At 45.4% G+C, this 15,709-nt stretch overlaps 1 protein-coding gene across 2 annotated transcripts in view; it reads left to right on the forward strand.

Moving 5' to 3' along the window:
* tmc2a (transmembrane channel-like 2a) overlaps positions 1-15,709 on the forward strand; it is a 51,045-nt gene that overhangs the window by 5,297 nt on the left and 30,039 nt on the right. For both annotated transcript variants that reach the window (XM_034192443.1, XM_034192444.1), the window contains exons 2-9: positions 817-855; positions 2,546-2,999; positions 12,165-12,317; positions 13,853-13,943; positions 14,049-14,130; positions 14,220-14,326; positions 14,918-15,016; positions 15,107-15,249. In XM_034192443.1, the coding sequence (XP_034048334.1) occupies positions 817-855; positions 2,546-2,999; positions 12,165-12,317; positions 13,853-13,943; positions 14,049-14,130; positions 14,220-14,326; positions 14,918-15,016; positions 15,107-15,249 (1,168 nt within the window). The remainder of the gene's footprint in view (positions 1-816; positions 856-2,545; positions 3,000-12,164; positions 12,318-13,852; positions 13,944-14,048; positions 14,131-14,219; positions 14,327-14,917; positions 15,017-15,106; positions 15,250-15,709) is intronic.

Raw genomic sequence — 15,709 nt, forward strand, 5'->3', positions numbered from 1 at the left:
CGCTCACGCGCGCACGTATATATTAAAAAAAAAAACCTCCGCTCCCGCTGCCGTGGGGCTGCTGCTTGCTCCAAAAACTCTGTCATAATTGTGAAATAAAGGACAAAAGAGACATAAGTCCTGCTCACAGGCTGCTACCAGAGACAGGACATGTTCCACATCTTCAGTCAAACTCCAGACATCTCCACGTCACGTCATATTCAGTCCCTGATTGGTCATCGTGGCACGACGAGACGAAAAAGTTCAGATTTTTCAACATGGGGAGGAAGGCAACGCGACGTGATGCGACGCAATATTGCACCACAAACGCGCCAATCGCTCAAAATCGCTTCACTCGCGTCGCTTCATTCATGTCCATCGCGACTTGGCACCAAAATGTGTCATTCCATAGGGATTACATGGCAACCTGTTGCTGCTGTCGCTCGCGTCGCGCCCGGTGTGAATGCGGCATTAGACAGATTTGTGAACAAGATTTGAGAGAAATAGGTATTTTGTGTATATAGAAAATGTTTTAGATCTTTAAGTTCAGCTCATGAAAAATGGGATCAAAAATAAAAGTGTTGCTTTTATATTTTTGTTCAGTGTACTTCTGAGTAATTTATGTCCCTAAACTAGAGTTAGGAATATTTTTACAAAAATAAGAAAGTGTATGAATATATATTGTTCAGTTTTGTGAAATGATCATTTATACAAGTTGGAAATCACAGAATTCACAATAAGTCTGATAAGCTAGTAAAGTGTAGAATTTATCAGTGTTGCAGGTTTTTAATAGTCTGAGGTCTTTGAGTTTGATGAATGTTTGTGTGTTTTTCTCAGTCGGGATCGAGATAGATGGCGGCATGAGCGACAGCGATGGTGAGTGGATGCACTAATGTTTGGTGGAAATGGTTTCTGGCAATTTCCTATATCTGTATCATCGAAAGAGTCTTATTTTGCACTTTTCTGTTAATACTGTAGGAAATAACTCAAATTTAAGAATGGGAGAGTCACTGCATAATGCAAAATTGTGAATAATGATTTTCACACCAGGGTAGCACAGTGGCTTAGTGGTTAGCACTGTTGCCTCACAGCAAGAAGGTCATGGGCTGAATTCCCACCTGTGGCCTTTCTGTGTGGAGTTTGCATGTTCTCCCCGTGTTTGCGTGGGTTCCCTACCGGGTGCTCCAGTTTCCTCCCAAATCCAAAGACATGCAGTTTAGATGGACTGAAAACTTTAAATTGTCCGTAGGTGCGTATAAATCACACTGGAGTATAAGTCGCACCTGTTAAAAAATGTCTCTTAATGAAGAAAAACATATATATATATATATATATATATATATATATATATATATATATATATATATATATATATATATATATATATATATATATAAAAGTCACACTGAAGTGATCACCACAGCAACAGTAACCTGATTTGCATATTATTCTATATTACCAGAGCTAAAAAACACGGCTCACTGGATGAACTCCATTTTGGGCATGATTTCCGTCCAACTACCCTCAAAAAAATTGGATGAAGTCAATTCAGTGCTGTGCAGGATTTTGAACTCATAAATATATGTAGCCCCAACCCAAAAAGCACACCCATGCAAGATAATTTATTTTAATTTATTTGGGACTACACATATTCATTAAATGGAAATCCAATCAACCGAGTCAGTTTTTTTAATGTAACATCGCATTGCATGGAGATTCACTATTTCCTCACAGTTACCAGGAAATAAGGGACCTTGTGGAATGGAAATATCAATGGCACGTAACCTGGGTGTGATTCGTTCTGGGATTTGAAAAACAAAACGATATATACATTAAGTTTAAAGCTTTTAGTGCCTTCAAGTGACCACATTTCATGCTGGTTTAAATGTAAAAATGGACTGCATTTTTATAGCGCTTTTCCATCTGCATCAGACGCTCAAAGCACTTTACAATAATGCCTCACATTCACCCCGATGGCAGGCTGTCACCATGCATGGTGCCCACTACACACTGGGAGCAACTAGAGGATTAAGGACCTTGCCCAAGGGCCCTTGGTGATTTTCCAGTCAGGCTGGGATTTGAACCAAGGATCCTCTGGTCTCAAGCCCAACACTTAACCACTAGACCACCCCCCGGTTTCCGTTCCTTTTCCTCATGCGTGATGAACGGGGACACCGTTTTCCTTATTTACAACCAGCGAGCCGAACCGGAACCACTACAAGCACCCAGGGGATGATTGGACCCTGAAATACTCTATAATTACATGCAGCCCCAACTCAATTAAATTATTTTGCATGGATGTACTTTAGTTCATCCAACAAGTCTTTTTCTTTCTTTCTTTCTTTCTTTGTGGGTAGACAAAATTTTGACACAACCTATAAATGATTCCAAAGCACCTGCTCAGTACCAGATGATTTTACTTTTCAGGTCCTGATGTGACCCAGTGCAAGATTTTAGACCGGGGATTTTCCAGTTCACGTTGTGTTCTATTTTCCCTGCTGGACTGCATTTGTTCATAAGTGTACAATTGATTTTGAATGTTTGAATGTGCTTTTTTTTTCTGTAGATGGATCCACCAAGAAGAGAGTCAATAGGAGGCAGGCAGCTGGAAGAGGAGGAGCAAAAGGACGAGGTCGAGCCAAAAAGCCAGCCAGTGAGGATGAGGAGGAAGAAGAGGAGGAGGAAGACGCTCCAAGGGGACGAAAGGGAGCAAACAAGAAGAAGCCCAACAGGAAGCGTGATGATGATGATGATGATGATGATGATGAAGATGACAATGAGGATGAAGCTCCCAAGAGGAAGCGAGGAGGAGCGGCCAATAAGAAACGAGGAGGCAAGAGGAGGGACAGTGAGGAAGAGGATGAGGAAGAAGAGGAGGTAAAGAAGGGAAAGAAAGGAGGGAAAAAAGGAGGGAAGGAGACAGAGAATAGCAAGGACAAGAAGGGTGATCCTAAAGGCAAGGACAAAGGGAAAGACAAAGATGATGACAAGAAGAAGAAGAAGAAGAAGAAGGATGACAGGTAAGACAGATACACAAATGTCCTAATAATGCTATTTGACCATTTTAATTTAAATACATACATTCAATTCAATTCAATTCAATTCAATGGCAAATCAATCCAATGGGGAAGGAGCCGGGGCTTATGCAGCAGGTGGGGTGATACCAGTTAGATCTGGTGGGCCTCGCTATCCATGCACAGCCTCCGGAACCACTCTCCTTGTTAGGTGTTGGACCTTATTCTTCTCTGGAGTTGCCCAGGGTGTGAGGCGCCGGGTGGTTGTGGGGATACTCATGAGTCCCTGGCTGAGCACCGCTACGTTGGAGTTTACCTCAGTAGATGACAGCGTTGCCTCCCTGTACCTTCAGGTGCCGGTGGGGCGACAGCGACGACTCTGACTATTGTTTGTGTGTATGCACCGAACAGCAGTTTGGAGTCTTCGGCCTACTTGGAGTCCCTAAATGGAGTTCTGTATGGGGCTCCAGTGGGGGACTCCTTCTGCTGGGGGACTTCAATGCACATATGGGCAATGACAGAGACACCTGGAGAGATGTGATTGGGAGGAACGGCCTCCCTGATCTAAACCCAAATGATCATTTGTTATTGGACATTTGTGCTAGTCATGGACTGTCCATAATGAACACCATTCGAACATAAGGATGCTCATAAGTGTACATGGTACCAGAGCACCCTAGGCCGAAAATCAGTGATCAATTTTGTGATCATGTCTTCTGATCTAAGGCCACATATTCTGGACACTCGGGTGAAGAGAGGGGCAGAGCTGTCAACTGATCACCATCTGGTGGTGAGTTGGATCAGAGGGTGTGGGAGTGCTTTGGACAGACCTGGTGAGCCCAAATGGATAGTGTGGGTGAACTGGGAATGTCTGGAGGCCTCCACTATCCCACAGATCTTCAACTCACACCTCTGGCGGAGCATTTCTAGCATCCCTGTGGAGGTTGGGGGCATTGAACCAGAATAGGCAATGTTCAAATCTTCCATTGCTGAAGTTGCAGCGGAGAACTGTGGCCTGAATGTCTTAGGTGCCTCAAGGGGTGGCAACCCTCAAACACCGTGGTGGGCACCGAAGGTCAGGGAAGCCATCCGACTGAAGAAAGAGCCTTTCTGGGATATATTATCTTGGAGGACTCAGGAGGCAGTTGCAGGGTACCAACAGGTCGAAGGACGGCAGCCTCTGCTGTGTGAGAGGCAAAGCAGCGGGTGTGGGAGGAGTTCAGAGCAACCATGGAGAAGGACTTTCGGTCGGCACCAAGGTGCTTCTGGCAGACTGTGAGGCACCTCAGGAGGGGAAAACGGGGAACCATTCAAGCTGTCTTCAGTAAGGATGGGATTCTGTTGTCCTCAACTGAGGATGTAATCCACCACTGGAAGGAACACTTCAAGGAACTCCTGCATCAAACTGGAGCACCCTCTATAGTAGAGGTAGAGCTGGAAGCTGATGGAGGATCATCATCAATTTCCCTGGTGGAAGTCACTGAGGTAGTCAAATTGTCAGGAATTGGACTTTGTGTGGGTTGTGTTTGGTTTGCTTTTGTATCTGTCTGTCTCTTGCACTGCTTTTCTGCTTGGGTTTTCTCTTTCCTGCTCTTTCTTGTCCCTATCTTTCTCTTGGTTCTGCATGGTGGGTGTTTCCCTCTGTTCTGGCCACACCCTGGTTCTGGAAGTTTCCTCACACCTGTTCTTGATTTGCTGCTCATCACCTGGGTGCTTTATAAGCCTCACTGTGTGCCTGTATTCCTCGCTTGATCGATGTGCCTTGTGCCTCTTTCTAGCTGTGTTTCTCATGTTTCTAGCCTTGCCTTGACTGCCTCATCATGTTTTTTGACAGCCTGCCTGTGTACCTGGACCATGCCCTTGCCTGATGATTGTGTTACTGTTGCTCTTTTTGGACTGCCTTTTTGTGTACCGACCCCTGCTTTCGTATCAATAAAACGCCACTATTCTACAGAGCTGTTTGCCTGTGTTTTGCAATTGTGTCCTGCCTGCTCTGCCAGTAGAACCTGATAGATCGATCAGACCAACGATGGGCACAGCAGACGTGGACCCTGATGCTTTTCAGCGGGTGGTATGCCACGACAGCCGGCAGCTTGCTCAGCAAGAGGACCAGCTTGCCGCCCTGAGTTCTGGAATCAGTGAATTAGCCAAACAGCAAGCTTCTTTCTTGGCCTCTGTGAGCTCACAGATAGAGCAACTCCTGAACACACTGAAACATCAGGCCTCGACCAGCACAGTTCCTGCTGCTACGCCGCTTCCGGGACCATCGACTGCCCCGCCGGCTTCCGTCCCTGTACCTGTGGTTTGTAACCAACTCTCTCGGCCCGAGCCTTTTTCTGGAGAGTCCGGGGACATCCGACCCTTCATCACACAGTGCGAGCTGCACTTTGAACTTATGCATCAATGTTTCCCTCTGATCGGGCAAAGATATCATTTATGATCTCTCACCTTTCCAGTTGGGCAGCTACGTAGGCAACAGCTGAGTGGAGCCACGATGCGCCATCTTGCTCCTCCCTTGCGGCATTCACCAACTCCTTGCAGCAGGTTTTCCAGCATGCCTCTCCTGGCCGCGAGGCAGCACGTTCATTGATAAGGTTAACACAAGGAAATCGATGAGTGGCTGATTATGCCATTAACTTTCGTATTCTGGCCGCAAAGAGAAAGTGAAAATCCTGCGGTGCTCCAAGATGTCTTCTTCCGGGGTTTGAGTGACATCACTGAAGATCAACTAGTGGCAGTGGATCTGCCTGAAAATCTCAATGATCTAATCGCCCTGGCTATCTGGACCGATCGCCGCCTATCCGATTGTCTGCGCCGAGACACCCATCATCCATCTCCCCAGCACGTCTTTTCATCTGACCGCTCCACCTCCACTCACTCGGGAAGCTCCGCCTCTTCTGGTGCGGCCGAGGAGCCCATGCAAGTTGGGAGGGCTCGCCTCTCCACCGAGGAGCGCGAGGGACACCGTGTGGAAGGACTGTGTTATTATTGTGGACAATCTAGTCATGTTATTGCTGTCTGTCCTGTGAAGGGTGCGCCAGTGCGGCCAAAAGCGATATTGCGGGTGAGTCAAAGCTCAATTAGTCCTGTTTCCCAGAATGTATTATCAGCTAAATTCACATCCGAGTTTATTACATTGACCTGCCCTGTGTTCATTGATTCTGGAGCCAACTCTAACTTCATGTTTTCCTCTCTCACCAGGTCCCTCCGCCTTAAATTATATTGGCTTTCACGCCCCCTGGTGGTTCATGCTGTGGATGACAGAGATTTGGGCCAAATTGAATTTCGCACTCAGTTGGTTCGCATGAACATTACAGATAATCATTCAGAACTAATCAGTTTCCATATTTTAATAAGATGACTCACTCCGTAATTCTGGGGCGCCCCTGGTTACAACGTCACAAACCCAGTCTTGATTTGTCGCTGGGTAGGCTAGAGTCCTGGGGACCTGCCTGTAATAATTCTTGTCTGAGTAAGCCTGTTGTCAGTTCTGGTGTAAGTAAGTCAGATCTAGAGGGGGTCCCATCCTGTTACCACAATCTTGCAGAAGTCTTCAACAAAGCTAAAGCTACGTCTCTTCCACCCCACTGTGAATACGATTGTGCCATAGACCTCCTCCCGGGGGCTACACCCCCCCGGGGAAAATTATTTTCGCTCTCGGCACCAGAATGCTTAGCCATGAATACTTATATACAGGAGTCTCTTGCAGCTGGCTTAATCTGTCCCCTGGGATTTTTCTTTGTGGAAAAGAAAGACAAGACCCTTCATCCCTGTATTGATTATCGGGGCCTCAGTGATATCATGGTTAAAAACAGATATCCTCTGCCGCTTATCTCCTCGGCCTTCGAGTTGTTAGAAGGAGCAAAAGTGCTCACCAAGCTGGATTTAAAGAATGCTTACCACCTGGTTCGTATTCGTGCAGAGGATGATTGGAAGACTGCCTTCAGTACACCCTCCGGCCATTATGAATATTTAGTAATGCCGTTCAGACTTACTAATGCGCCTGTGGTGTTTCAAAACCTTGTAAATGCCGTGTTACGCGCATACCTCAATATGTGTGTCTTTGGGTACCTAGATGACATTCCCATATACTCACCTGATCTGGAGACTCACGTGCAGCAAGTCTGTGTGCTTCTACAGACCCTGTTACAAAACAGTTTATTTGTTAACACAGAAAAATGCGAGTTCCACTACTCCACTGTGTCTTTCTTGGGGTTCGTGATTTCGGAGGGGGAGATCCAGATGGACCCGGCCAAAGTTACCGCGGTTCGAGACTGGAAGGTCCCTTCCTGTCGTAAAGATGTCCAGAGGTTCCTTGGTTTTGCTCATTTTTATCGTAAATTTATCCATAATTTCAGTACTATCTTGGCTCCTCTGCATGTAACCGCCTCCCTTTGTTCTTTTATTTGGACCCCAGAGTGTGAGGAGGTGTTTCAAAACCTAAAATATCGTTTTACAGCGGCCCCCGTGTTGCTCCTTACTGACCCTGCCCGGCAGTTCGTGGTTGAAGATGACGCATCAGACATTGGTATCGGGGCTATCCTCTCTCAAGCTAAACCTGCTGCCAATAAACGTAATCCCTGTGCTTACCTGTCCAAGAAATTCACGGCGGCTGAGTGGAATTACAGCATCGGAGACTGCGAAGTGCTGGCGGTAAAAGTGGCCTTGGAGGAGTGGCACTACTGGCTGGAGGGGCTACAGTTGCCTTTTTTAGTCTGGACAGACCATAGAAACTTAGCATACCTTAGTATGGCTAAGCAGCTCAACGCTCATCAGGCCCGATGGGCCATATTCTTTAGCAGGTTCAATTTTGTATTGTCATACAGCCCGGGAACTAAAAACGGGAAACCTGACGCGCTGTCCCGTCTTGGGGACACCTCCGTTTCCACTTCAACTCCGGAAACCATTCTTCCTGAGACCTACTTCGTCTCTGCTCTCACGTGGGCTATAGAGGAAAAAATTCAGTCGGTGCAAGGGGAACACTCTGATTCTGCCCGAATCCCCCGCAGGCAAGTTATTCGTGCCGGTCTCTCTTAGGGGGCAGGTTATCTACTGGGGTCATCATAGCTGCTCTGCTTGTCATCCAGGCATACGACGAACTATGTTTCTGTTAACGCAAAGATTTTGGTGGCCTAATATGTTATCAGATGTAAAGGAGTATGTTAATGCCTGTACTGTTTGTGCCATGCATAAGTCATCTACACGCCCACCTGCGGGCGCACTTCTGCCTCTGCCTGTTCCGGTTCAGCCATGGACACACATCTCCATAGATTTCGTGACGGGTCTGCCGCCATCTAGGGGCAACTCAGTAATTATGACTGTTATAGACCAATTATTTAAAATGGTGCATTTTGTGCCACTGCCTAGTCTCCCTTCTGCCCAGGAGACTGCTGAAACCCTATTAACTCATGTCTTTAAATTGCATGGATTGCCTCAAGACATTGTCTCTCACCGGGGTCCTCAGTTCATCTCACAGTTCTGGAGGGAAATCTGCCATCTTCTTGGGGTCTTGTCCAGCCTCACATCAGGTTATCACCCGCAATTGAATGGTCAAGATGAATGCCTTAACCAGGAGTTAGAAAAGGAGTTGCGGATCCTGGCCTCTCAGTATCCCGCCTCATGGTCAACTCAGCTTCCATGTATAGAACTATCTCACAACAGTTTGCCTACATCTGCCTCTGGTTTCTCCCCATTCCACATAGTCTTTGGTCATCAACCGTCTCTTTTTCCCTCCACAGATTTACGTTCCCCCGTACTGTCTGCCCTGAGACTCATCTTGCGGTGCCGGCGGACCTGGGAGCGGTCCCAGAAAGCTCTGTTGCGGTCTTCGAGGGCCTATAAAACTGCTGCAGATCGTAGACGGTCAGTGGCACCCTCCTACCCCCTGGGTCAGCGGGTTTGGCTGTCCACATGGCATCTGTCACTGCGAGGTATGCCATGGAAGATGGCTCCCAGGTTCGTTGGTCCATTCCCTGTTACCAAAATCATTAACTCTGTTTCAGTCCGTCTCCGTCTCCCAAGGTCCATGAAAATACACCCGACATTTCATATCAGCCAACTGAAGCCCGTTCTGTCCAGCCCATTGTTCCCACCTGCCGATCCCCCACCGACCGCCGGTTCATGGGTGGGGGGCCTGTTTATACTCTGCGGCACCTCCATGCTTACCGGCAGCGGGGTCATGGGGTTCAGTATTTGGTGGCTTGGGAGGGTTATGGCCCCGAGGAGTGGTCCTGGATTCCCTCCCGTTTTGTCTTGGAGCCCGGTCTCATTCATGCCTTTCATGCTGCTCATCCTGCTGCTCCTGCACTGTCGGAAGCCGGCCCTTGGGGGGGGGGGGGTTACTATCAGGAATTGGACTTTGTGTGGGCTGTGTTTGGTTTGCTTTTGTATCTGTCTCTTGCGCTGCTTTTCTGCTTGGGTTTTCTCTTTCCTGCTCTTTCTTGTCACTCTCTTTCTCTTGGTTCTGCATGGTGGGCGTTTTCCTCTGTTCTGGCCACACCCTGGTTCTGGAAGTTTCCTCACACCTGTTCTTGATTTGCTGCTCATCACCTGGGTGCTTTATAAGCCTCACTGTGTGCCTGTATTCCTCGCCTGATCGATGTGCCTTGTGCCTCTTTCTAGCTCTGTTTCTCGTGTTTCTGGCCTTGCCTTGACTGCCTCATCATGTTTTTTGACAACCTGCCTGTGTACCTGGACCATGCCCTTGCCTGATCATTGTGTTACTGTTGCTCTTTTTAGACTGCCTTTCTGTGTACCGACCCCTGCTTTTGTAACAAGTAAATGCCACTATTCTACAGAGCTGTTTGTCTGCGTTTTGCAATTGTGTCCTGCCTGCTCTGCCAGTAGAACCTGATACATACAACTCTGCAGTGGTAAGGTCCCAGGGGCTGATGAGATCCATCCAGAAATGCTGAAGGTTCTGGGTGTGGAGGGACAGTCTTGGATGAGATGTCACCTCAACATTGCGTTGAGGTCTGGGACAGTGCCTAAGGGGTGGCAAACTGGGTGGTGGTCGCCATATTTAAACAAGGGGACCAGAGAGGGTGTGCCAACTACAGGGGCATCACACTACTCAGCCTCCCTGGTAAAGTCTACTCCAGTGTGCTGGAAAGGAGGGTTCGGCTGATAGTTGAACCTCTGATTGAAGAGGAACAATGCGGGTTCCATCCTGGTCGTGGAACAACTGACCAGCTCTTCAATCTCACAAGTATCCTGGAGGGGGCCTGGGAGTATGCCCATCCAGTCTACATGTGTTTTGTAGACTTGGAGAAGGCGTATGATCGGGTACCCTGGGAGATACTGTGGGAGGTGCTGCGGGAGTATGGAGTGAGGGGTCCCTTCTCAGGGCCATCCAATCTCTGCACTCACAAAGCGAGAGCTGTGTTTGGGTGCTCAGCTGATAGTCGAACTTCTGATTGAAGAGGAACAATGCGGGTTCCATCCTGGTCGTGGAACAACTGACCAGCTCTTCAATCTCACAAGGATCCTGGAGGGGGCCTGGGAGTATGCCCATCCAGTCTACATGTGTTTTGTAGACTTGGAGAAGGCGTATGATTGGGTACCCTGGGAGATACTGTGGGAGGTGCTGCAGGAGTATGGAGTGAGGGGTCCCTTCTCAGGGCCATCCAATCTCTGCACTCACAAAGCGAGAGCTGTGTTTGAGTGCTCGGCGGCAGTAAGTCAGACTCCTTTCCGGTGGGGGTTGGTCTCCGCCAGGTCTGTGCCTTTTCACCAATCCTGTTTGTGATATTCATGGACAGGATATCGAGGCGTAGTTGGGGGGAGGAGTGTTTCCAGTTTGGTGGGCTCAGGGTCTCATCACTGCTTTTTGCAGGTTATGTGGTCCTGTTGGCTTCATCAGCCTGTGACCTCCAGCACTCACTGGATCCGTTCACAGCCAAGTGTGAAGCATCTGGGATGAGGATCAGCACCTCTAAATCTGATGCCATGGTTCTCAGCAGGAAAACGATGGATTGCCTACTCCGGGTAGGGAATGAGGTATTGCCCCAAGTGAAGGAGTTCAAGTACATCGGGGTCTTCTTCACAAGTGAGGGGACAATGGAGCGTAAGATTGACTGGAGAATTGCCGCAGCAAGGGCGGTGTTGCATTCGCTGTACTGTACTGTTGTGACAAAAAGGGAGCTGTGCGTTTGGTTTCAGGGTGGAAGGTTCCCGCTGTAAACCTTACCCCTGCCACATTTCTACATGTAGAGTTGCATCAGGAAGGACATCCGGTGTAAAACCTGTGCCAAATCAACATGCAGTTCTACCTTGGATCTGCTGTGGTGTCCCAGAGTGAAAACAAGGGAGGAGTCAAAGAAGCGTATTCGTGCATCTTGAAATAAATCACTTCTGCTTAAATGTGGATTTGGCTGCTCAGTTATTTTAATGCCAGCTACAATTATAGGCCACAATTAAAATATTTTGCAGATTTTTATTTCCGTTTTAAAGCAAGCAGTGAGTGTTTTCATTGACCAGAGCCGGCAGTGATCATGCACAGTGGTATGCAGTGGCTGTGCGCGGTGCAGCGGTGAAGATTAGTACGGCTGTGTTGAAAAGTGCATCGTCGCTGCACATCGCAGTCTTCAATACAAGACACTTGTGGGAACCGGGATGCAAATTTGGCCAAAATCAGCAATGGGACATGTTTGTGCTCTCACACAGCCTTCATATTTGCATTCTGCTGAGGAACTACACACAATATTTGGCAAGAACTTGTCGTTCTCTGTTCTGGCACTAAAACACATACATCCAAAATATTGGAACTGCAGGACATTCCTGCACTTCCATCCAGGAAGTTCAAAATGCACATGATCTGTGCCGCATCTTGCATAACGTCTGAATAAACACTAAGAAGTGTTGTGTTGTTCACTTTAGGAAAAAAAGCTCCTGTTTTCTCAATATAACCATGCCGACGCTTTTTGGCTTTTGAAGTAACTTATTTTTGGTCAAAATTGACAAAATAAGTTTGTCAAGCAGAACTGAAGCTGTGGGTGGAAACATAATGTGTGTCCTCAAAATGAAGAAATGTGAGGTTGTTTATGATCTGACACACAGTTTGTGCTGTTCTTTAAAGATTTCCAGCAACAGCAGATATTAACTCCTGATGTATGCAGTGTCGTGTTTTCAAACTTCAGTCAGGCCAGATCCTCTTTTTCTTTCCTCCTCCAGTTCATCTGATTCCAGCTCAAACTCGGAAGAGGAGGACTCCATGTCAGAGGGAGAGATGGCCCGGCTGATGGAGGAGGTGGAAGAAAAGAAGAAACTGATCGCCAACATCAGGAACAAACCATGGAGGATGAAACGGAGGCTCACACACCTCCGGTAGAGATGACCTAAAAACCCTGAACCATACGGGCTGAAATGGATCATTCAAATACAACTTTGAAATGGAAAATTAGAAATCCTTTTTGATTTTATTTATACATTTATTTTTTAAAAAACAGTTCCTCATCATTTTGTATGGAAGCTCTGAACTACCACTGTGGATTCAATCATTTTGGCTGGGCTATGTCGTTTGAACGAATTACAAAGTTGTTTTAACATATTACAAAGTCGTTTGAACGTGTTGTTAAAGTCGTTATATTATAAAGTTGTTCGAACGTATTGTCAAAGTCGTTAAAACATATACAGTAGTCTAAGTGGTTAGAAAGACTTGTCAAAAGGTAGGTTAAAACACGTTCGAACAACTTTGACAGTATGTTTTATGACTTTGGTAACACGTTCAAACGACTTTATAATATGTTAAAATGACTTTGTAACTCATTCAAACGACATAGCCCAGCCAAAATGATTGAATCCACAGTGGCAGTTCAGAGCTTCCGTAATATTGATATAACATCACTCTGTGAATATTTATATATGATGTGATATTCACAGAAAAATAAATAATTCTAATAATAATTAATTCCAAGATATTTATAGTACAGTATAACATGGTGAGGCTGGGTAGTACATTCAGGTGTGTGTGTGTGTGTGCGCGTGCTGTTTCATAACCTTGCAATATTTACAGTAAAATTATTGTTTTTTTTTTCTCTAGCTCAAAGCAAACACTTGGGTTATGAGTCACTGGCCGATTACACATCCCAGGATAGGTTTGATTCAGAGACTCAAATGAAAACTTTATCTTCACCAACAAAGCTATCACCTCCCACCTATCCCGGATTCCAGAGAACTGTTAGGGCATGACTAAAGCTGCCTCAAGAAGAGACACCTGCTATTACTACTACTATTACTACTACTACTACTAAAGTGCTTAGTAGCCTATGTCCCGCCCCATATGTCAGAGTATATGTGTGTCAAGTTTGGCTCAATTCTGAGGTGCTGTTTGGACAGGAGAGGGACACACACACACACACGTCTCCCAGTATATAGACAGATGGTTAATTAGAGGCTGGTTCACATTACACCTTCCGTTCCAGGAAATGTTTGCGGAAATTCATATATCACCTACAAAATATTACATTCCTAAATTATACATGTATGTAAATCATAAAATGTATTCCTCCCCAGCCAGCCTCCCATCCTGGACACCAGCATGGACTCCCAAAATTTCTTGTATATTTGTATTGTCAAGTGTGTCAGTAGCATGGCCCAAGCAGAGGGTCACCCCTTTGAATCTGGTCTGCTTGAGGGTTCTTCCTCAGAGGGAGTTTTTCCTTACCACTGTTGCTCTGGGGGTTGGTAAGGTTAGACCTTACCTGTGTGAAGCGCCTTGAGGCAACTCTGTTGTGATTTGGCGCTATATAAAGGAAAATAAATTGAAATTGAAAATAAATTTCTTAAATCATGATATCTGCAGGTGAACTGTTGTTGTTATCGTCAGTGTAAAAGTCAGTCTTCACCTGGTCTGTTCTCAGGGAGGCTCAGCAGTTTGTCGATAAGTTTGAAGGAGCATTGGGAAAAGGAAAAGGCCGGAGGTGGTATGCCTACAAAGTGATGATGACAAAGGTTAGAAACAAATAAATCTTTTGCTCTTTTCTTTCTTTCCTTGTTTTTTTTCCTCACACACATGGTCTCTTAATTTTTTTGTTCATGTGCTGTATTTAATCTCAGAAATGGATCAAGTTCCAAAGAGATTTTGAAAATTTCAGAACAGCTTGTATCCCCTGGGAGAGGAAGATCAAAGAGGTGGAAAGTAAGTTTTCTCTTTTTAAAAAAAAAAAAAATAATTCATTTATATTCTCCTGCTGTCAAAGTGAACATCTTTAATCTTGTTTCCTTCAGGTCACTTTGGATCATCTGTGGCATCGTACTTTATCTTCTTGCGCTGGATGTATGGCATGAACCTCGTTCTTTTTGGCTTCACGTTTGGTCTGGTGGTCATCCCTGAGGTCAACTGATGTTGAGCCATATGCCTGAATTTTTTAAACATTTTATTTTATTTTTATTTTTCCCTGTTTTCAGTTCAATTCAGTCCTGCTCACTATTAACCATACAGCACAATACACAAACATTGTTTTTGATGTTTTTATGTTGTTGTAATGTGAAGACGTTCTGATCTCTTGTGAGAGTGAGGATCAGGTTGAGCCTGGAGAGATGGAGGTATGCTCTGGAGAGAAGGGGATTGAAAGTTAGTAGAAGCAAGATCTTGTTTGTGTGTGCATGTGTGTGTGTGTGTGTGTGTGTGTGTGTGTGTGTGTGTATGTGTGTGAATGACAGGGAGATTACAGTAGAATAGTGAGATTCCAAGGATAAGAATGAAAAATATTCATTATAATAATAAATTAATACAATAAAAATTAGTTATAATAGAATACAATACACAATGGTGTGATTAAGAAGAAATTTCAAACATGAAATAATCTTACTTTTGGATGAGTTCATGTTTTGGGGTCTGAAGGCTGAAAGAATATATTTATGTTTTATGGAGAGAGAAAAAAATTAAATTCTTTACATTTTTTAAAGTTTGTTTTGTTTTCCAGGTTTTGATGGGCCTTCCTTATGGGTCCATTCCCAGAAAGACTGTCCCCAGAGCAGAGCAGGACACTGCTCAAGATTACTCTGTCCTCATGGACTTCAACGTGAATTAGATATTATTTGTGCTTTTATATGAAAAATATATCTAATTTTACTGTTTAAAAAAGTAGCACTGATGTCTTTTTTTCCCTCAGGGTTACTGCAAATATTCCGTGTTGTTCTACGGGTATTACAACAACCAGAGGACCATCGGCCTGCTGAAATTCAGGCTCCCACTATCCTACCTCATGGTTGGGATCGGAACCTTTGGCTACAGCCTGATGGTTGTGATTCGCACGTGAGTCTACACGGCAGTCTTGTGCTGGTGTTGTTGTTATTTTGTGTGTGTGTGTGTATATATATATATATATATATATACACACACACACACACACACACATATATATATATATATACTCAACAAAAATATAAACACAACACTTTTGGTTTTGCTCCCATTTTGTATGAGATGAACTCAAAGATCTAAAACTTTTTCCACATACACAATATCACCATTTCCCTCAAATATTGTTCACAAACCAGTCTAAATCTGTGATAGTGAGCACTTCTCCTTTGCTGAGATAATCCATCCCACCTCACAGGTGTGCCATATCAAGATGCTGATTAGACACCATGATTAGTGCACAGGTGTGCCTTAGACTGCCCACAATAAAAGGCCACTCTGAAAGGTGCAGTTTTATCACACAGCACAATGCCACAGATGTCGCAAGATTTGAGGGAGAGTGCAATTGGCATGC

Source organism: Thalassophryne amazonica, chromosome 17 (genome assembly GCF_902500255.1).
Source record: "Thalassophryne amazonica chromosome 17, fThaAma1.1, whole genome shotgun sequence".
NCBI lineage: Eukaryota > Metazoa > Chordata > Actinopteri > Batrachoidiformes > Batrachoididae > Thalassophryne > Thalassophryne amazonica.